Genomic DNA, 22,400 nt, shown 5'->3' with positions numbered 1-22,400 from the left:
TGGCCTATACCTTTCAGTGTGTGATTACAAGAAAATTCTAGTTTTTTTGTGCAAGTAATCAAACTCAGATTTCAGAAACCAGATTTAATTCAACCATGCAGAGACTATTTTCCCATTGGTATCCAGTTTACAGACCATTAGGTACGATTAGAGTCAAAGAGAGAGCCACTCGGGGGGGGGTGCGTGCGTGCGTGCGTGCGTGTGTCAGCTGACCTGGAAGAGAGGCGAGGAGGACAGGGCGAATCCGTCTGAACCAGGCTGTCTGACCAGAGGCAGGCCTCCAGGAGTGTCCAGCGCCAGAGTGGCATCAAACAGCACATCTCCAAACGCTGTGGCCTGTGTCTCTGGCTGAGCCTTGTCCTGAGGAGGAAAACACACACAGGTCAGACCGCTGAAATAATTAGAGATAGAACCTAACTTAGAAATATTGTATAGGATGTCTATGGATTAGAGGTAGGTAGCTTAGCGGTTAAGAGCATTGGGCCAGTAATCAAAAGGTAACTGGTTCGAATAACGTGGCCGACTAGGTGAAAAATCTGTCGACGTGCCCTTGAGCAAGGCACTTAACCATAATAGCTCCTGTAAGTCACTCTGGATAAGATCGTCTGCTAAATGACTAAAACGTAAAATGTATTTCAACAGCCTAACAGCAGCATGGCTCACGTACTGAGATGTCAAGAACACAAATGGTTGTAGATGGTTGAAGCAAGAAATTACTTGTGAATTAATGAATTAATAAATATAGCAAAACTGACCAAACTGCATTCAAAGTGACCATAACAAAACTCCAGAGGAATTCCGTACGCACCAGGATCTTGAATCTGTAGAGCAGTGAAGGTGCGTCGGCCAGGCAGCCATACTCCTTGTTGGTGGGGTTGTACTTGGGGACGTAACCGTCAGCTCCTGTACACAGGAACACCTTCTCTATACTGCAGGAGAAGGAGTCACCCAGGTTCTGGACTGGGTCCACCATCACACGGCCGTAGATAGAGGAGCCTGGAGAGGGGGGTGGAGGGAGAGATGGAGGGGGATGGAGGGAGAGGTTAGAGGAGGGTGGTGTCCATTGCTCTGTGACAGTTCAACAAGCACTGAAAGCTTCATTAAATGGTTATTAGACTGTTAAATATGATCTTTACATTCAAACTCAGAAAGCAGTTAGATAGAAAGCTGTGTGAGTTCTATAAGATAAAACAGCTAATAATATACACTGAGTGGACAAATCATTAGGAACACCTTTCTAATATTGAGTTGCACCCCCTTTGCCCTCAGAACAGTCTCAATTCATCAGGGCATGGACTCTACAAGGTGTCCAAAGCTGTTCCACAGTGATGCTGGACCATGTTGACTCCAGTGCTTCCCACAGCTGTGTCAAGTTGGCTGGATGTCCTTTTGGTGGTGGACCATTCTTGATACACAAACTATTGAGCGTGAAAAATCCCAGCAGTGTTGCAGTTGTTGACACTCAAACCGGTGCGCCTGGCACCTACTACCATACCCCGTTCAAAGGCACTTCAATCTTTTGTCTTGCCCATTCACCCTCTGAATGGCACACATACACAATCCATGTCTCAATTATCTCAATGCTTAAAAATCCTTCTTTAACCTGTCTCCTCCCCTTCATCTACACTGATTGAAGTGGATTTAACAAGTGACATCAATAAGGGATCATAGCTTTCACCTGGATTCACCTGGTCAGTCTGTCATGGAAAGAGCATGTATGTTGACTAGTGGTGTATCTATCTATATGTTGACTAGTGGTGTATCTATCTATGTGTTGACTAGTGGTGTATCTATCTATATGTTGACTAGTGGTGTATCTATCTATCTATATGTTGACTAGTGGTGTATCTATCTATCTATATGTTGACTAGTGGTATATCTATCTATGTGTTGACTAGTGGTGTATCTATCTATCTATGTGTTGACTAGTGGTGTATCTATCTATCTATGTGTTGACTAGTGGTGTATCTATCTATCTATGTGTTGACTAGTGGTGTATCTATCTATCTATGTGTTGACTAGTGGTATATCTATCTACATGTTGACTAGTGGTATATCTATCTATGTGTTGACTAGTGGTGTATCTATCTATCTATGTGTTGACTAGTGGTGTATCTATCTATCTATGTGTTGACTAGTGGTGTATCTATCTACGTGTTGACTAGTGGTGTATCTATCTACGTGTTGACTAGTGGTGTATCTATCTACGTGTTGACTAGTGGTGTATCTATCTATGTGTTGACTAGTGGTATATCTATCTATATGTTGACTAGTGGTGTATCTATCTATGTGTTGACTAGTGGTGTATCTATCTATGTGTTGACTAGTGTTGTATCTATCTATATGTTGACTAGTGGTGTATCTATCTATCTATATGTTGACTAGTGGTGTATCTATCTATCTATATGTTGACTAGTGGTGTATCTATCTATCTATATGTTGACTAGTGGTGTATCTATCTATCTATATGTTGACTAGTGGTGTATCTATCTATCTATATGTTGACTAGTGGTGTATCTATCTATCTATATGTTGACTAGTGGTGTATCTATCTATCTATATGTTGACTAGTGGTGTATCTATCTATCTATGTGTTGACTAGTGGTGTATCTATCTATGTGTTGACTAGTGGTGTATCTATCTATATGTTGACTAGTGGTGTATCTATCTATGTGTTGACTAGTGGTGTATCTATCTATATGTTGACTAGTGGTGTATCTATCTATCTATATGTTGACTAGTGGTGTATCTATCTATCTATATGTTGACTAGTGGTGTATCTATCTATCTATATGTTGACTAGTGGTGTATCTATCTATCTATATGTTGACTAGTGGTGTATCTATCTATCTATATGTTGACTAGTGGTGTATCTATCTATCTATATGTTGACTAGTGGTGTATCTATCTATCTATATGTTGACTAGTGGTGTATCTATCTATCTATATGTTGACTAGTGGTGTATCTATCTATATGTTGACTAGTGGTGTATCTATCTATATGTTGACTAGTGGTGTATCTATCTATATGTTGACTAGTGGTGTATCTATCTATATGTTGACTAGTGGTGTATCTATCTATATGTTGACTAGTGGTGTATCTATCTATATGTTGACTAGTGGTGTATCTATCTATATGTTGACTAGTGGTGTATCTATCTATCTATATGTTGACTAGTGGTGTATCTATCTATCTATATGTTGACTAGTGGTGTATCTATCTATCTATATGTTGACTAGTGGTGTATCCATCTATGTGTTGACTAGTGGTGTATCTATCTTTATGTTGACTAGTGGTTCCTAGAGTGCCCACTAGTGGTCAGTAGTAGTCCAGTACCCTCTGAGAAGGCTGTGTCGGTGCTCTCTCCGAACCCCATGGATCCATCCGACAGCCACAGCTCCCTCTTGGACAGCAGGAACATCTGGGTGTTCAGACTGAACTCAGCCGCCACCGGGTCACTCACCTGGGGTGGTCAGAGGGCAAAGGTCAAACACAGGCACCAAGAGAGTTGATAAGATTTAAACGTTTGGTTCAATGCATTTAATCAACAAGTATCTACTACTATTGTTTTTGGCCTCATATAACACCAAGACAAATCAGCATTGGTGAATGACAAAGTTTCCTCTTGATTCTAGCGTCTTGGGTATGCTAGTCTGCCAGAGACAGTGAGTATGCAGTGGTGGTGGTGGTGCTGACCTGCTGGAAGCGGATGTCCATGTGGAAGGTGAGGGGTTCTCGTGGGTGACACACAGGGGGAATGCTGAACTCCCCATTGGGAGAGGCACTGCAGGGGATCATCTTCACTGTGTACGTGCCAGAGTAGTCCCGCACCTACAGACAACAACATCATTAAAACAACTTTAAAACACACCAACCATTTAAGGTAGTTACTGCTGGTCTGGTATCCATACTGTATGTGCTGCTAAAGCTAACGCTAGTCTTCTGTCATTACCATCTGCCAGTTGGCTTCAGCACAAACACTAAGAATACAAAGTTAAAGGTAGACTCAGCGATATGACATAGGTACACAACGTAAACAGCATAGTGGGTCCATTTCCTCAACAACTAAGAGCGCTCAGCTGTTTTGGTCCTGCACCTACCACGCTCGAACAGCGTGACGCGAACCCGTGCACATACGCAGATACTGTGTGTGACAGTGAAGTCTCGCTCATCGCAATATCTACGGTGCTGCTCGTAGCCACGTCATATCGCTGAGTCTACCTTTAAGACATACAATGATCAAGATGGCAGCTCACAGCGAAGTCAGAGACGAAGCTCCACTGCTGCATGGGCTGGTTGTAGGTGGGCTCAGTCCTGATCAGGGCCAGGGTGAAGGTCAGGCCAGAGAGGTCAGCACACATCACCATGGACGACAGAGTGGTTCCTGGAAACACAGTCAAACCTCTCTTGAGTCTCACACATACACTTCTGTTGAGCGTTTCTTTGCTTTATGTGTCTGACAAGGGCATACATGAACACAACGTCTTAGGACCGCCGTTGTACTGTAGAGTGTATGTCTAAGTTAAAGATGAACGCACCTCGTTGTAAGGTATACACATTTTACGTTGTTGATGGTAGTTTTATTCTTACTGAAAAAGGGTAATGTCCTGTTGACATTTAGCAGAACAACCCCTAAGACGGGTCCATTCTAATAGCGGTACAGGATCTGGGTCACAGTGCAACCCAATAGGAGAGAAAGCTATGCAATCACCCTATCGGTTATGTGTGTGTGTGTGTGTGTGTGTGTGTGTGTGTGTGTGTGTGTGTGTGTGTGTGTGTGTGTGTAATACCTGGGTGGGACATGACAAACTGTCCCCTGAAGCGGGCCTCAGTCTTGAAGTTGACCACCAGACGTCCCTCCTCGTTGATCCTCATGCTGGTGGGGTACATGGATCCTATAGGGACACAGTTACATCGAACCAGGGTTATTGTCCACCTCTATCATTCACTGGTGAAATAATGCATAAGACATTATTTACATTTTAGTCATTTAGCAGACACTTATCCAGAGTGACTTACAGGAGCAATTAGGGTTAAGTGCCTTGCTCAAGGGCACATCGGCAGATTTGTCACCTCGTCAGCTCGGAGATTCTAATCAAATGTGCCTGCAGACTATTAATTATACAGGTATTAACTGAGTAAAACAGCAAGTCATCCACCTCACTGTAGCACTTAAAATAACCAACAGTGGGCCGAATTGGCTGTACCTTGTAATTCAGCCTCCGGCGGGCTGCCGATTCCGTCCTGCCACAAGATGGCGGTGTCGTACACAAAGGTGAGCTTGAGCTCTGACTGCAGGTCAAAGTGCTGCCATCCTCCCACGGCCACGGGGGAGTGGAAGACGTAGGACACATAGAGAGGCACGCGCAGAGTCACGTAGGACTGGACCAGGTTCAGCACCTAGAGGGAGAGCAACACAGAGATACATAGTCAGGGTCACCTTAAACTGTACCTGGATCAGCATATACCACAGTACAAAACAGAAGGATAGGAACACTTCAGAGCATTCAAGCATGAAAGGTAACATAGAGGGAATTTAACACAGAGGGAATTTAACACCGAGGGAATTTAACACCGAGGGAATTTAACACGGAGGGAATTTAACACGGAGGGAATTTCAAAATGTCTACTTTCAACTTGACAAATTACTGAAAAAACAACGACAGCAGACTGAGTAATCGAGAGTTGCACACAGAGAACAGCCAGCATGTCAGTTTGTGTGTGTGTGTGTGTGTGTGTGTTTGCATCAGTGCATATGTGTGTATGTCTCTCTCTCTCTCTCCAGTACCTGTCCATCCGTCCCGATAGAACCTCCACAGGTGGTGAGCAGCTCGGACATGTCGTAGTAACTATTAAACTCCCACAGACAAGCCTCCAGATTCAGGTTCCTGTAGAATCTCAGGCTGTTGGTGGAGCGCATTTCGGCGCTGTACTGGTAGGGCGACGTCTCGCCGATGATCTCAGGGTTCTTGGTGGCGTCGGTGATGAAGCCGTGGCCCGTCTGGATCTCGTTGAAGTCCAGTAGGTTGGAGCAGCGGTGGTTGCCCACGCGCGTGCCGTCCGGAGACAGGGTCAGCTCGAAGTTGGAAAGGGGCCGCGTAGAGATGACCGGTAACATGCCTGAGGAGAAGAGAGGTGAGAGAGAGACGGTTTCAATACATCATCAATCAATTGCAACATTTATAACTCTTTTAATGACCTGGTAACTTTTTACCCTTGACAACTGATCTTGAATCAGTTATTTCTACCTCAGTCCTATTGTCATGTGAGCTAAACAATCAAACTGACTCTAGACCAGTAAGTAAGGACATGACAGAGCCTGCTACTCACCGTCCATGTGCGGCATGTTGACAGTGAGTTTGATGAGGTTGGGGAAGTCAGGGTGGTCAGGGCCGGTGTAGCGGATCTTAGCAGAGAAGGGCTCAGCTCCCACCGTGCCAGGGATACGGGGTTGACACAGACCTACACAGACACACGAGACATATTATTGTCGGACAGACAATCATCCTTGAACTCTCCATCACAAGGCCTACGTAACTCTGTCCTAATAAGGACATATAACAGATGTCATCAACAGTCATGAAGGTTGATGTCTCTGAAGTCCCCCCCCCCCAGTCTCTACTCACCCTCCTCCTTGCTGACCACCATGATGGGGCTGGACAACTCCAGACCAGCATCCCCGTTCGTATTGAACGCCCGGGCAGCACACTGGACTCTCGACCCAGCCTGGAAGTAGATGGAGTCCAGGGTGATGGACTTAGTGTTGGTGAAGAAGGTGTTGGTGTCCACCTCTCTCACGGGCGAGGTGACCCCGTCCGACCCGCTGGGGGCGCTGACCAGCCAGCGGTACTGGGTCAGGGTGTCGTTGATGCTCTCCGCCGTGCAGATGGAGCCCGTCTTGTCAAAGTCGTGGTATTTGGGGTTGCAGGCCTGCAGGTGAGGGAGGGGCCACAGATATGTGGGATTATGGCATGTAATAGGACTATACACAGTAGTCTTGTAAACCGAGCTCAAGACGTGAAGTGAAGTTTACGAGGCTATATGCAATGGTATGTCGGTAATATGTATTTGAGAATACATATGTACATTTGTTATGCCGGTGAAAGGGCCTCACGTTTAGGATTTAGTCAGAACTGGAGAAAGCATTTCAATGGAAAATGGATTGATTTACCACTTAAACAACAGGTTTTGAAACTATGAAACACAAAGACCTTCAGTTTGAAGCCTCAGCTTTTTGGACTGGATGAAAGTATTCCCACCTTGTCGCTAGCTTAGCTTTACATGGTTAAACACCTGGATATAAGGTGTGTGTGTCTAGGTGGTTGCATTCTGCGTGTGTGTGTGTCTGGGCCCAGTGGCCACCACTCACCGTCACACAGACGATGGGGTAGCCAGTAGAGGGGTGAGGGTTGTCCCTGGCGCGGGCCGTGTCATCGTACATTAGCAGGGACACCACAGTAGGCACAGCCGGGAAGGTGACGTCTGCCACGCTGTCCATCTCCTCGATGTACACAATTGCCTTACTCATCTGATGAACGGGAGAGAGAGATTCAAAACACCATTCCACGGGTATTGTACACTTTGTGTTCTACATTGTAAACTTGGACGTTTGAGAAGGTGGAGTCCTCCTTAGAACAGCATATTTGTAATACCAAAGGAGAAAAGTGAGTTAAAGTGAGCGTACGCCTCTAGCATTATTTGTGTCAGGTTAGTGGTATGGTACAGTACATGTCTGGGATGCCACATAGCTGTGTTTGTAGGTCACACTGCTCTGTGGGTTGACTTGAGGGACATTCTCATAGCATGGACTCAACCAGGACGTCTTTTTATAATAGCTGGTGATTTGGGTGCTGGGGCCGCTGACAGTGGCAGCTGCTGCCTGGCTATTTGTGTGTTCAAGTGTGTGTGCATGCCCTGAGACCTGCTGAGGGTATTTATATGGTGTGTGTGTGTGTGTGTGTGTGTGTGTGTGTGTGTGTGTGTGTGTCTCGGTGGGTGATCTAGGTGGGTGTCAGCAGCATACCACCCTGCATCTCACTGCCGGCTTGCCTCTGAAGCTAAGCAGCTAAGCAGGGTTGGTCCTGGTTGGGAGACCAGAAGCTACTGGAAGTGGTGTTGGAGGGCCAGTAGGTGGCACTCTTTCCTCTGGTCTAAAATAAAAAAAGATCCCAATGCCCCAGGGCAGTGATTGGGGACATTGCCCTGTGTAGGGTGCCATCTTTCGGATGGGACGTTAAACAGTGTCCTGACTCTCTGTGGTCACTAAAGATCCCATGGCACTTATCGTAAGAGTAGGGGTATTAACCCTGGTGTCCTGGCTAAATTCCCAATCTGGCCCTCATACCTTCACGGTCACCTCATTCATCCCCCCGTAACTATTCCCCTGGTCGTTGCTGTAAATGAGAATATGTTCTCAGTCAACTGACCTGGTAAAATAAGGTTTAAATAAATAGAGAGTGAGAGTGTGAGTGAGAGAGAGAGAGATCCCATGCCCTCAGTCTTACTTGCGTTTCTGCGACCATGTACTCATCAGGTTTCATGTGGACGACGAAGGCTTCTCTCATCTCTCTCTGGCCGTCATACAGGATCTGCACCTCCACAAAGAGTTCTGTCTCGCCCTCCTTGAACTCCACATCTTGAGAGACACACACGGTTAAACAAGAGCTTAATAAGGATCTCTATTAAAAATGTATCAGGTCGTTTTTGGTGTGAATGAGTTATACACGACAATACCCAACACGGTATGACAATGATGGCTGTATAGGGGCAATTCTATGGTAACAGAAAAGAGAATAATGCTGAGAATTTAAAATGTCTGTCAAACATGAAACATATTGCAAAGTTAAACAAACCATACAACTCTCTGACAAGGACTACTTTTAACAATTTACACTGAAAATGTTACAAAAAAACGAATTTACTTGAAGAACAGTGCAGATGCAAAGTTTGGTAACAGAATGACGATTTGTGCTGTTTCTTCAACTAAATGTGTTTTTGTAAAATGTTCAGTGGACATTGTTAAAAGTCGTCCTTGTGCATAGAGTCGTATAGTTTATTTTACTTTGCAATCATTGTTTTTTCTTTGACATCCATTTTAAAGCGTCAAATCTGAGTCTCAACATCATTCTGTTACTGTGGTAATGGCCCTCACCCTCCGACAGGGAGTTGTAGTCCTCTCCAGACGTTAGGGTTAGTTATGTCTGTGTTACATGATTAAACTATATGATAACTTAATGGTAGGACTCACCCTCCGACAGCGGGTTGTAGTCCTCTCCAGAGGTGGCTGACCCGTCCTTGGTGTGGACCCTGACCAGGGAGACCTTGGAGGTGTCTCCTAGCCTCAGGATAGGGATCTTCACCACGGCTGTCTCCCCCTGGATCTGGGGCTCCCGTACACTGTACTTTATCTCACTGAAACGGATGATGGGCTCTGAGGAGAGAGAATCAGGTTAGACTCCAGATACAAAACAGAACATACTATTAACTCTAACTCTCTAGAGACTGAATAAAATAATTAATAAAACAGAGTATTTTGGCATTTTATTTGTAATACTTCATTAGATAGATCTATACAATGTAGCCCAATGTTAGGTGTGGTAGATATTTCCGTGTTCCTTGGGTAATGCTTACTGTCTTTCTCGTCAGTAATGGTGACCACCGCCTCTTTCTGTTCCCCTATGGAGGCTCCGAAGGGTGACTTGCTCTTGGGCGTTCCCAGCACCAGGCGGAACTCCTCATCCTCCTCATACAGGTTATCATCCACCAGGTTCACCACACACTCCTTCTCACTCTCCCCTATAGGATAGACAGACAGGGGGAACACAGCGTTAACACATAGAAATATGAGGATATGGGGGGGTTGGCATATAAAAAGACATTGAGAGAGAGAAGGGGTAGAGCTAGGGAAGGAGGGAGAGAGAGGGAGGGAGGGAGGGAGGAAGGAAGGAAGGAAGGAAGGAAGGAAGGAAGGAAGGAAGGAAGGAAGGAAGGAAGGGAGAGAGAGAGAGAGAGAGTAAGAGAAGGGGGAGAGAGAGGAAAGGAGAAAGAGAGAGGAGAAGAGCGAGGAAGGGAGAGGGAGAGAGAGAGACAGAGAAAGGGAGGGAGATGGAGAGAGAGAAACCGAGAGAGAGAGAGAGAGAGAGACTGGGGTTACCTGGGAAGAAGGTGACGAGGGACCCGTCCGTGTTGGGCCTCTCATCATAATCCATCATGACCTCGGCAGAGCCCTGGCGGGTGTAGCAGCGCACCGTAGACCTGTGACTGATGTCTCCACTACGATACACTACGGCCTTCATCTCCCCGTCCGCCTCATCCACCTTATAGGCAGCATCCTTGAACTGAACCTTGGGCACTGGAATGATAAATAGATTTGAATTAGGCTCTGAAGAGAACAGAATACTACTTATCAGTACAGTGGTTTTCTAGTAGCTCAATATTCTTTTCATGGCTTCTGCATAGGGAGCATAGCTTAATTTTATCATTGCTCACTGACTAAATGTGCCTTAGACCATCATCTCAAAGCTACTTCTATATGGATAACAAAACAGCCTATGTTAATGCTAAAACAGTGGTTATGTTAACGCTAAAACAGTGTGTGAAAAAGTGTGTGTGTCTGTAGAATTCATGGTCAGTAACAGTATCATTACCCGGGATGGTGGTCTCTCTGGGGGCTATATATCTACATGTATGTGTAACAGAGTGTGTATAACTCACGGTCAGTAACAGTATCATTAGCCGGGATGGTGGTCTCTCTGGGGGCTATATATCTACATGTATGTGTTACAGAGTGTGTATAACTCACGGTCAGTAACAGTATCATTAATAGTAATGGTGGTCTTGCTGGGCTCTCCCAGCACAGCGTTCATGGGCATCCTCAGCACCAGGTCAAAGGTTTCCGGCCCCTCCAGCTCCGGCTGACCCAGGTCATCCAGGATGGTCACTCTGAATGTCTGCATGGTCACCCCGGGGGCAAAGTCCAGGTTACGGCTGATGCCCACGTAGTCTAGGCCGGCTGGCAGGGGGACACAGGGAACATAGAAATAGAACATTACACATATATCTAAATGGGGAGAGACTCAGTAAGGGCATTGGAATACTACCATGAAAGAGATGACACCGGAATGTTTGAGAAGTATTAGGAACGATTGGGAATTCTGTGTAATTACACTGATAGAGAGATTGTGAATAATGTGAAAACAGAGATTGAGGGACTCCAGGGGAAATGTAAATACTGTGACAGATACAGTGGCTTGGGAAAGTATTCACCCCCCTTGCCATTTTCCTATTTTGTTGCCTTACAACCTAGAATTAAAATAGATTTTTTTGGGGGGGGGTTGTATCATTTGATTTACACAACATGCCTACCACTTTGAAGATGCAAAATATTTTTTATTGTGAAACAAACAAGTAATAAGACAAAAAAACGGAAAACTTCAGCGTGCATAACTATGCACCCCCCCGAAGTCAATACTTTGTAGAGCCACCTTTTGCAGCAATTACAGCTGCAAGTCTCTTGGGGTATGCCTCTATAAGCTTGGCACATCTAGCCACTGGGATTTTGGCCATTCTTCAAGGCAAAACTGCTCCAGCTCCTTCAAGTTGGATGTGTTCCGCAATCTTTAAGTCATACCACAGATTCTCAATTGGATTGAGGTCTGGGCTTTGATTAGGCCATTCCAAGACATTTAAATGTTTCCTCTTAAACCACTCAAGTGTTGCTTTAGCAGTATGCTTAGGGTCATTGTCCTGCTGGAAGGTGAACCTCCCTCAAGAATTTCCCTGTATTTAGCGCCATCCATCATTCCTTCAATTCTGACCAGTTTCCCAGTCCCTGCCGATCAAAAACATCCCCACAGCATGATGCTGCCACCACCATGCTTCACTGTGGGGATGGTGTTCTCTGGGTTATGAGAGGTGTTGGGTTAGCGCCAGACATAGCATTTTCCTTGATGGCCAAAAAGTGAAATTTTATTCTCATCTGACCAGAGTACCTTCTTCCATATGTTTGGGGAGTCTCCCACATGCCTTTTGGCAAACACCAAACGTGTTTGCTCATTTTTTTCTTTAAGCAATGGCTTTTTTCTGGCCACTCTTCCGTAAAGCCCAGCTCTGTGGAGTGTATGGCTTAAAGTGGACAGATACTCCAATCTCCGCTGTGGAGCTTTGCAGCTCCTTCAGGGTTATCGTTGGTCTCTTTGTTGCCTCTCTGATTAATGCCCTCCTTGCCTGGTCTGTGAGTTTTGGTGGGCGGCCCTCTCTTGGCAGGTTTGTTGTAGTGCCATATTCTTTCCATTTTTTAATAATGGATTTAATGGTGCTCCGTGGGACGTTCAAAGTTTCGGATATTTTTTTATAACCCAACCCTGATCTGTACTTCTCCACAACTTTATCCCTGACCTGTTTGGAGAGCTCCTTGGTCTTCATGGTGACGCTTGCTTGGTGGTGACGCTTGCTTGGTGGTGCTACAGACTCTGGGGCCTGCAACACCACTAAGAACAGGTGTATATATATAGAGAGATCATGTGACACTTAGATTGTACACAGGTGGACTTTATTTAACTAATTATGTGACTTCTGAAGGTAATTGGTTGCACCAGATCTTATTGAGGGGCTTCATAGCAAAGGGGGTGAATACATATGCTGGCACCACTTTTCTTTTTTTTATATATATATATTTTTTTGAATTTTTTGAAACAAGTTATTTTTTTCATTTCACCAATTTGGACTATTTTGTGTATGTCTATTACATGAAATCCAAATAAAAATCAATTTAAATTACAGGTTGTAATGCAACAAAATAGGAAAAACGCTAAGTGGGATGAATACATTTGCAAGGCACTGTATTCTGGAAACGCTACACCACAAAGAGGATAGGAATGATAGATCTAACATCCACGTTCTTCTTCTGACCTTCAGCAGAGACGGGGTCACTCTTCCTGGAGCGGACGGTCACTGTGGCCGTCTTGGAGAGGTCAGTGCCAGTCCTCCAGACCCTGACCTCCACGTAGCCCGAACTCTCATCCACAATGTAATCTAGTTCTCCGAAATACAGAGAGGGCTCTGTGGGTTAGAGGGAGAAAGAGAGAGAGGGGGGAGGGGAGAGAGAGAGGGGTAGGGGAGAGAGGTTAGGTCAGTATATTATCATCTACATCTTACGGATATGAACATTAAGTTACAAAAATGTGGTTTCAATTAAGGATGTCTTTAGGGAAGAAGCTGTCATGGGATAATCCACATTTCTGGTCTGAACTCGGCTTGTCAGATACAGTTGGTACGGCTGACGGGGTCACCCCCCTCTTTCCCTCTCTTTCCAGGAAGAGAGCTGTCATCCCACTCATCCCTTCATCATCCTCCCCTCATCGAGGCCAGACAGTGTCGTCTGAACTCAGTGCCAGAGGTCTACAGTGCACACCTGAAAAGCCAGGTAGAAATGGTGGATAAGTGAAAGGGGGATGAGTTGGGGGGAGAAGAGGGATGGGATGTCCTCCTTGTCTGATGACAGTAGCACTGATAAGAGGGAGGAGACGGGGGAGGCAGCACAGGCAGGAGGATCTCTCTACTTCTCCGAGTAATAGACTAGAGGGAAGGAATGGATATCTTTGGAACACACAGCGGATTAATCTCTCTACACCCCTCTATAACAGCCAGACTGATCATCACTGACAAGCTACCGCTGTCTACTGCACACCCCTCTATAACAGCCAGACTGATCATCACTGACAAGCTATCGCTGTCTACTGTACAGCCCTCTATAACAGCCAGACTGATCATCACTGACAAGCTACCGCTGTCTACTGCACACCCCTCTATAACAGCCAGACTGATCATCACTGACAAGCTACTGCTGTCTACTGTACACCCCTCTATAACAGCCAGACTGATCATCACTGACAAGCTACCGCTGTCTACTGTACACCTCTAATGAGGTTGATCTATAATTGAGCTTTCTGCCATCTCTATAAGGGGCAGATACAATATTGTGACACTCGTGATTATTTAGTCTATAGCTGGATAAAATAGTAAAAGTAAGACATGGAGAATAGGAAGTATGTACACATTTAACTGACTGTTAGGTGAAGAGGATTTTAAGAGGTGGTCTAGAGATGTTTTTAGACTCGGGCTTGTACTGCCACAGTCAGACAACCACCGCTGACCCGCTGAAACTTGGCTTACTCTCAATGCCTCTCAATCACCAGAGATACTGTTTAGTACCAGGGGTGGCTGGTTAGGGGGAAGGAGACATGGCAATCCTTAAAGGATCACTGAGAAGGAAGAGCCAGACTAATAACAATGAAGCCTAATGCTGGCCGGGGTCCCAACCACAGGTTCACACACACACACACACACACACACACACACACACACACACACACACACACACGTTGTCACTTTAGATTTCAGGACCCACCAAGAAGTTTGTGGCACAATGGAGGAATGAATCTTTCCATTGAGAAGACATCTCCTCTTGTCGCCTGGAGATCATGTCTGAGAATGCACGCTGATTACTTATACATAACGTTCCCATTGTACTCCAAATTACAGGGGAGGGAGTGGGGAGTGTAGCCCTGACTGTGAGTGTGTCTGTCATTAGAACAAACCAGTTAGTGAAATGAATGAGCTCTGAAGGGTGGGAGAGAGGAAGGAGAGGAGGAGGAGGAGGAGAAGAGAAGTGCAAGAGGAGAAGAAGAGGAATGGCTCAGAAAGACAACTAAAGAGAGATAAATGACTCATTCAGTCAGATAGAGTGGATGGGGAGGACTGGAGTGGCCTCAGATTCAGAAAGTTAATCACTTGAACACTAAGGGGCAGTTTCCCAGACACAGATTAAAGGCTGATTTTCGTGATTTTTCTGTGTTTTATATGTACTTCCACACTTGAGTTTGGAATAATACTGTGAAATAGCTGTTAGTGTAAGAGCTGTTTGAAAAGGCCGCCTGAAATTTCAGCCTGTTTTGGTGGGATGGAGTTTTGGTCTTCCATGGTGACATCACCATGTGGTAATAAGAAAGAGATGTCTAAACCTCTACCAGTAACGGCTCATTTTCAGTTTTCCCCTTCCCACTCAGACCACTCCCAGACATTCCTAGAAAAGTTCTTGCTTGAGAAATAACCCTTTGCTAAGAAGCAATTTTTGTGTATTTTTGTCCATTTTAATTTAAAACAATCACAGTGAGGTAATTCATTCTTACCCAGTAATGATTTGATATTGAGATAAAAACGGCTGCATTGGACCTTTAAGACTGGTCCTGGATTAACAATCATTATCAATGGAAAATCTCCATTGAACATGCTTCTTGGTTTACCTGTGTCCAAGAAACAAACACATCTCCTCTTTCTCATCTAAAGCCTATGGGTGATATTTGACGTACATGCAAATGAAAAGAGGGAACATTTATGTCGACATGATATCCTAATATGTTGCACTTTTTTTTTCTTTTTTACTTCCAAAGCATTCTTGAAGTTGTAAACAAACCATCACCCCCATCTCAGATAACAGCTACACAATTAAAACAAAAATGGAGGCTGAACGCCATCAAACAGGAGCCGGAGGAAAAACATGCCTGTCATTTGACATTCCTCTCCCACAAATCCCTGTTTCCTACCTGCCTCTTGGCCCCTGCAACACAAAGGGAAGCCCTCTGTTTTCCCCAGCTCCACTGAACGGTGGAGTTGGAGGAGTGACTCAGAACAAAACACGTTCAGAGAGCTCTTTTATGTGTCATGACAGAGGGTTGTCCGGTGTAGTTAAGACTGGAGTTTCTATTCTATTCCGTTTTCTCTCTTCCCAGTTCTACCACCTGTTACTAGAAGTATAGGATTGTAGAACAGATGGAGTGTGTAGTCAGGGGTGGAGCGAGAGGAGGGAGGAGGGAGGAGGGGGGAGGGGAAGGACCCGGCAAAGAGAGGGAAGTCAGGACAAACATATGGGGAGAGGTGCTTTTGTCTTGGGTTGAGTGTGTTTGTGTGCCACTGTCTGTCTGTGTGTGGCTTTGGGGAATGGCGCCATCCGCGAGTGGACCGGTAGTGGAATAGATTACACGTAGAGACCAGTGGCTACAGTAAAGAAGGGCATCACCCGGGCTGGGTGGCCATCACCCGGCCTCTGAGTTATGGTGTTGATGGTGGCTGGAGGATCCTCAGCACCTGGCACTCTGAGTTATGGTGTTGATGATGGCTGGAGGATCCTCAGCACCTGGCCTCTGAGTTATGGTGTTGATGGTGGCTGGAGGATCCTCAGCACCTGGCCTCTGAGTTATGGTGTTGATGATGGCTGGAGGATCCTCAGCACCTGGCCTCTGAGTTATGGTGTTGATGGTGGCTGGAGGATCCTCAGCACCTGGCCTCTGAGTTATGTTGTTGATGATGGCTGGAGGATCCTCAGCACCTGGCCTCTGAGTTATGTTGTTGATGATGGCTGGAGGATCCTCAGCACCTGGCCTCTGAGTTATGGTGTTGATGATGGCTGGAGGATCCTCAGCACCTGGCCTCTGAGTTATGGTGTTGATGATGGCTGGAGGATCCTCAGCACCTGGCCTCTGAGTTATGGTGTTGATGGTGGCTGGAGGATCCTCAGCACCTGGCCTCTGAGTTATGGTGTTGATGGTGGCTGGAGGATCCTCAGCACCTGGCCTCTGAGTTATGGTGTTGATGGTAACACTCTCACCAAAGAGGCTTCACTTGGCTTTGTACAGTCCTACAGTACATGCTCTCACAAGCCCTACTGTAGTTCTTATGTGGCTCAGTTGTTTTTGTTGTTCATAAACCAACTTGTAACCACATCCTTCCTCCCTCTCCTCTCTCCTTTCATCTACTGTTTGGCACCAGCTCTCTCTCTTTCAGTCTCCTGTCTTTCCTCTTTACCTTAGTGCTTTTGGCTGCATCAATTGTTCCTTTATTCTACCTCACTAACAGGAGAACAAAGAGTGAAGCTAAGTAATGCTATTGATACGCGTTTATCATCAGTGGAAAGTAATGACCCTGTTATCAGTTCAATAGTGTTGTATCTAGTTGCACGACTATGTGTTTTCAGCGACTGTGTTTGATATTAGACAACTGCTGGGAGATCAAATTATAATAAATCAATGTGGATGAAAAGGTTTGGGTTGCTAAGGCATCACAGGTGCACACTGACACACAACACACAGCACAGACAGAGACTGACACACAAAAACCCAGAGACAAAGACACACACACACACACACACACACACACACACACACACACACACACACACCTGTACACCTGTACACTTGTAAATTGTAACTGGGCACATCAAAGTGTCTCGGGCAACAGTTAAGCCCCCATAACAAACATAGAGGGAGTTGTATCATTATGAGTGGCCCATAGGAAGTCATATCATTATGAGTGGCCCATAGGAAGTCCCAGGAAGTCATATCATTAGGAGTGACCCATAGGAAGTCCCAGGAAGTCATATCATTAGGAGTGACCCATAGGAAGTCCCAGGAAGTCATATCATTAGGAGTGACCCATAGGAAGTCCCAGGAAGTCATATCATTAGGAGTGACCCATAGGAAGTCCCAGGAAGTCATATCATTAGGAGTGACCCATAGGAAGTCCCAGGAAGTCATATCATTAGGAGTGACCCATGGGAAGTCCCAAGAAATCATAGGGAAAAGCTGAAAGGAACAGTGTTCATAAAGGGTTATTCTGCTGTCCCCTAGAATAAACAATTTTGGTTCTAGGTAGAACCCGCCGTGGAAGGGTTCTACATAGAACCCAAAAGAGTTCTACCCGGAGCCAAACTTTTTTATTAAAGGGGGACAGCCAAAGAACCCTTTTAGGTTCTAGATCACACTTTTTTTAAAAGAGTGTACCCGTGTTCACTGAACCCAAGAGACTGGGGGGTCGAATAGGAAGTAAATCTGATACTGGTAGAGTTTCCTTTATAGTCAATATAGTAAAGGGTCAGGAATCATTGAGTCTGTTGCCATTGACGAGTAGCATTCAAGTTGACTTGAACCTGTGTGTTGAACTATTTGAGCTAGGGTTTCAAGTTTCAAGTAGGGTTTCATGACAATTGAGTGACCTCTGTATACAACAGGTGACTATAGATGCCACCACCCACCATACGCCCAACAACCCCACTCACCGTCGTCGCTGTCGGCCAGGATGGTGACCTTCGCGCTGGGGAAGGTGGCTCCCACCTGGCCCCCCATGGGCATGCTGAGGGTCACGTTGAAGCTCTCTTCCTCCTCGTAGAGCGAGTCGTCGATGATGATGATGCGGCAGGGCTTCTCCCTCTGGTCCTTGTCGAAGCGCAGCACGCTGGTGTGGTCCTCGGGACGCGTGATGTAGTCGCTGTAGGAGAGGACCGTGCTGGGGATGGTGCCCGTTGCACTGGCTGTTGGGAAAAGGAGTTCAGGGGTCAATGGTTAAGGGTCAATAGAAGAATGACAGGCAGTTGTGGGGGGAGGAGAGTAGTTTTATGTTACAATATATCTACAGTGCATTCAGAAAGTATTCAGACCCCTTGACTTTTTCCACATTTTGTTATATTACAGCCTTACTCCAAAATTGATTAAATTGTTTTTCCCTCTCATCAATCTACACACAATACCCCATAATGACAAAGCAAAAACTGAAATATTGCATTTACATAAGTTTTCTTACCCTTTACTCAGTACTTTGTTGAAGCACCTTTGACAGCCATTACAGCCTCAAGTCTTCTTGGGTTTGACGCTACAAGCTTGACAGACCTGTATTTAGGGAGTTTGTCCCATTCTTCTCTGCAGATCCTCTCAAGCTCTGTCAGGTTGGATGGGGAGCGTCGCTGCACAGCTATTTTCAGGTCTCTCCAGAGATGTTCGATCGGGTTCAAGTCCGGGCTCTGGCTGGGCCACTCGAGGACATTCAGAGACTTGTCCCAAAGCCACTCCTGCGTTGTCTTGGCTGTGTGCTTAGGGTTGTTGTCTTGTTGGAAGGTGAACCTTCGCCCCAGTCTGAGGTTCTGAGTGCTCTGTACTTTGCTCCGTTCATCTTTCTCTCGATCCTGACTAATCTCCCAGTCCCTGCCGCTAAAAAAAACATCCCCACAGCATGATGCTGCCACCACCATGCTTCACCGGGGCCAGGTTTCCTCCAGACCTGACGCTTGGCATTCAGGCCAAAGAGCTCAATCTTGATTTCATTAGAACAGAGAATCTTGTTTCTCATGGTCTTAGAGTCCTTTAGGTGCCTTTTGCCAAACTCCAAGTGGGCTGACATGTGCCTTTTACTGAGGAGTGGCTTCCGTCTGGCCACTATACCATAAAGGCCTGATTGGTTGAGTGCTGCAGAGATGGTTGTCCTTCTGCAACTCTGGAGCTCTTTCAGAGTGACCATCGGCTTCTTGGTCACCTCCCTGACCAAGGCCCTTCTCCCCCAATTGCTCAGTCTTGGTGGTTACAAACTTCTTCCATTTAAGAATGATGGAGGCCACTGTGTTCTTGGGTACCCTTCCCGAGCTCTGTGCTTCGACACAATCCTGTCTCGGAGCTCTACGGACAATTCCTTCGATCTCATGGCTTAGTTTTTGATTTGACATGCACTGTCTACTGTGGGAACTTATATAGACAGGTGTGTGCCTGTCTAATCAATTGAATTTACCACAACTGCACTCCAATCAAGTTGTAGAAACATCTCAAGGATGATCAATGGAAACAGGATGCACTTCAGCTCAATTTCGAGTCTCATTGCAAAGGGTCTGAATAATTATGTAAATAAGGTATTTCTGTTTTACATTTTTTACAATTCTAAAAATCTGTTTTTGCTTTGTCATTACGGGGTATTGTGTGTTGGATTGATGAGATTATTAATATTTTTGATCCATTTTAGAGTAAGGTAACAAAATGTGGAAAGGGGAAGGGGTCTGAATACTTTCCGAATGCACTGTATATCTATGTGTATTTTATTCATGCATTTAATCTTTGTAAAAACCCATGTATTTGAATGATATAATTGACTGTATTCACCTTGCTGGGTGTAGCAGATGACCATGAGTTCCTGGCTGAGGTCTCCAGAGCGGCGAACAGGCACCAGCAGCTCCCCAATGTCCTCCTCTATCTTATACTCTGCCTGGGGGATGAACACCGTGGACTCTGCAGAGGAAAGAGGGAGAAACCATAGAATTCAGAATTAGAATAGTAATTTAGTAGGATCTCTATGGGAGAAACACAAAGGATAGGCCATAGAGAACAAGAGAAGAAGAGTTTACAAGCCCAGGTGGGTCTGTACTTATTTGATGCATGCATATTTGCTGCTGCCATCAAATTGCCCAGCAATGGAACTATAAACATGATCTGATTCGGAATCTTAAATGAAGGATACAATTATATATTTTTTAGTGTCAATCCATGTAAATTAATGTAGCCTTTCCAATTGACTTAAGCCTATCTACTACTCATAAAGGATTTCATGTCGGAGGGCAAATCAAACAGACAATCTGAAGATAAGGCCGTTCATTCTTACCATCACCAGGGTCCACTATCTCCACAGTGGCTGTATCGGGGTACTCCAGCACGGCCATGACAGGCTCTGACAGCTGGATCTCAAAGGTCTCGCTGGTCTCAAACTCCTGGTCCGTGAAGATCTTCACCCTCCAGGTGGCCACTGTCTGGCCTGGGTTGAACTGGACCTGCTTCTGGGCCTTTCCCCGGAAGTCCTTGTCCTTCTCCGCCGTGCCATCCTTGGTGGTGATGCCTGAATAGAACCATATCGAACTGAACTAAATAGAACCTAAATTAATTTCATTTAGTAGGAATTTAGCTGAGGTAAGCTGAGCTGAATTGAATTGAACCTAATTGAACTGAATAGCTTTATAGTAATGGCACGTAGTACTGTGTAGTTTGTAGGGCATCAGAGGATGTGAGTTGACTGCAGGTTGACTGTGATTTACAGACTGTAGTTGCCTGGTTAGCTCTCATTGTCTGTCTTTGTTCATATTTGCCCACTACTGCGTTGTCAAAGACAACTGTGAAGATAGGAGTGTACCCAATAAAAGCCTGTGTGTTGGATGTAGCCAAACAGACAAGCATGTTGACATTACCTGGTGACCTCTATGAGGAAGGGCTATCTGACCCCTCAATCAAACTAGCTTTTTCACCAGCGAGACAGGAAATGGGTCATCAGTCAAACAGGAACACACACAGGGCAAATTGATAACCAGGGGGTCTGTTTTATTCTTAGGTTTCTTCTAATGGCAGGGTAATAATATATAAATACACTCCATGAAGACCCTTAAAGGGCTAATCAGTCTTTTACACAATGACAGTTTAATAGGTCCTGCTTTCTGAATAGTCTCTCCACTGACATTTAAATTTTTTCGAAGTACCCCTAGTCAGAGTTGATGGTGGTGGGTGATTGAAATATTTACACCCCATTAGGGATAAAATAGTGGCAATTTAAAACTACCTTTATCTGAATGACAAGCAGAGAAAACAATGGGAGAAATTTACTATCTCAGATATATCACTTGGGTGATGATTTGTTTTGATTTGATTTGACTTGGGTGATGACCTAACAAGTGCAAGCCAGTTCCAACAGGATCTACCATGGTACACTCTTAGAAAAAGGGTTCCAAAAGGGTTCTTCAGCTGTCCCTATAAGAGAACCCTTTTTGGTGGCGGGTTCTACCTGGCACCAAAAGGGTTTTCTACCTGCAATAAAAAAGGGTTGAGACAGCCGAATAACCCCTTATGGTTCTAGATAGCACCTTTTTTTCAAAGAGTGCATGCCCTTGGCGTCGGCTAATGGGGATCCTAATAAATCAAAAATCATATCTATGTTCCCTTACATAAAAACCACATGGTTTCACATGTGGAAAATCACAATTTCACGTTAGATTTCACATGTGAAAACATTTTTTTTGGAACACTTCACATGTCCCATTGTATTTCTAGGTCAATAGGTAAATACTGCTATAGGGTCAATTTTTGTCATTTTATATCTATGTTTATAGGTAAATACGGCTATAGGGACCCTTCTAGGCCTTCTATATCAATGTTTAGCGTTAAATACTCCCCTAGGAGCCATTCTAGTCATTCTATATCTATTTTTAGAGGTAAATATTGCTATAGGTCCCATTTTAGTCATTGTATTTATCTGTTTAGGTAAAGACTGCTGTAAATACTGTGGTAAATACTGTGTAAGACTTCCAATACTCACTGACGAAGGATGTCTCTCCCAGGTATCCCCTGCGTCTGAGCGTCACCTCCAGGAATTTGGCGTCCTCATCCACCAGATAGTACTCCTTCTCCAGGCTGATCCATGACCAGTTGAGCCGGAATGGCTGCGGCTTCAGCTTGTTTCCACCTGGAAGACAAAACTTTGACATCAGTTTTTGGAAAGTATTTTAAATTGTGACGAGTAACTTGATAACTTAATGTCAGGGCTTACCCCCAAA

At 45.1% G+C, this 22,400-nt stretch overlaps 1 protein-coding gene across 1 annotated transcript in view; it reads right to left on the bottom strand.

Moving 5' to 3' along the window:
• LOC115202245 (FRAS1-related extracellular matrix protein 2) overlaps positions 1–22,400 on the bottom strand; it is a 45,402-nt gene that overhangs the window by 2,069 nt on the left and 20,933 nt on the right. Inside the window, exons 3-23 of the mRNA XM_029766237.1 lie at positions 22,163–22,309; positions 20,468–20,698; positions 19,972–20,097; positions 18,111–18,362; positions 12,911–13,060; positions 10,803–11,012; positions 10,155–10,352; positions 9,632–9,796; positions 9,249–9,431; positions 8,506–8,636; positions 7,371–7,529; positions 6,628–6,931; positions 6,332–6,463; positions 5,790–6,121; positions 5,209–5,401; positions 4,792–4,896; positions 4,258–4,385; positions 3,698–3,832; positions 3,338–3,464; positions 809–996; positions 214–360 (exon numbers count right to left, since the gene is read on the bottom strand). Of these exons, the coding sequence (XP_029622097.1) occupies positions 214–360; positions 809–996; positions 3,338–3,464; positions 3,698–3,832; positions 4,258–4,385; positions 4,792–4,896; positions 5,209–5,401; positions 5,790–6,121; positions 6,332–6,463; positions 6,628–6,931; positions 7,371–7,529; positions 8,506–8,636; positions 9,249–9,431; positions 9,632–9,796; positions 10,155–10,352; positions 10,803–11,012; positions 12,911–13,060; positions 18,111–18,362; positions 19,972–20,097; positions 20,468–20,698; positions 22,163–22,309 (3,743 nt within the window). The remainder of the gene's footprint in view (positions 1–213; positions 361–808; positions 997–3,337; positions 3,465–3,697; positions 3,833–4,257; positions 4,386–4,791; positions 4,897–5,208; positions 5,402–5,789; positions 6,122–6,331; positions 6,464–6,627; positions 6,932–7,370; positions 7,530–8,505; positions 8,637–9,248; positions 9,432–9,631; positions 9,797–10,154; positions 10,353–10,802; positions 11,013–12,910; positions 13,061–18,110; positions 18,363–19,971; positions 20,098–20,467; positions 20,699–22,162; positions 22,310–22,400) is intronic.

The sequence above is a fragment of the Salmo trutta genome, chromosome 11, assembly GCF_901001165.1.
Source record: "Salmo trutta chromosome 11, fSalTru1.1, whole genome shotgun sequence".
Lineage (NCBI taxonomy): Eukaryota > Metazoa > Chordata > Actinopteri > Salmoniformes > Salmonidae > Salmo > Salmo trutta.
Note: the sequence above shows the minus strand (reverse complement) of the source record. Positions and strands in the feature narration are given on the sequence as shown.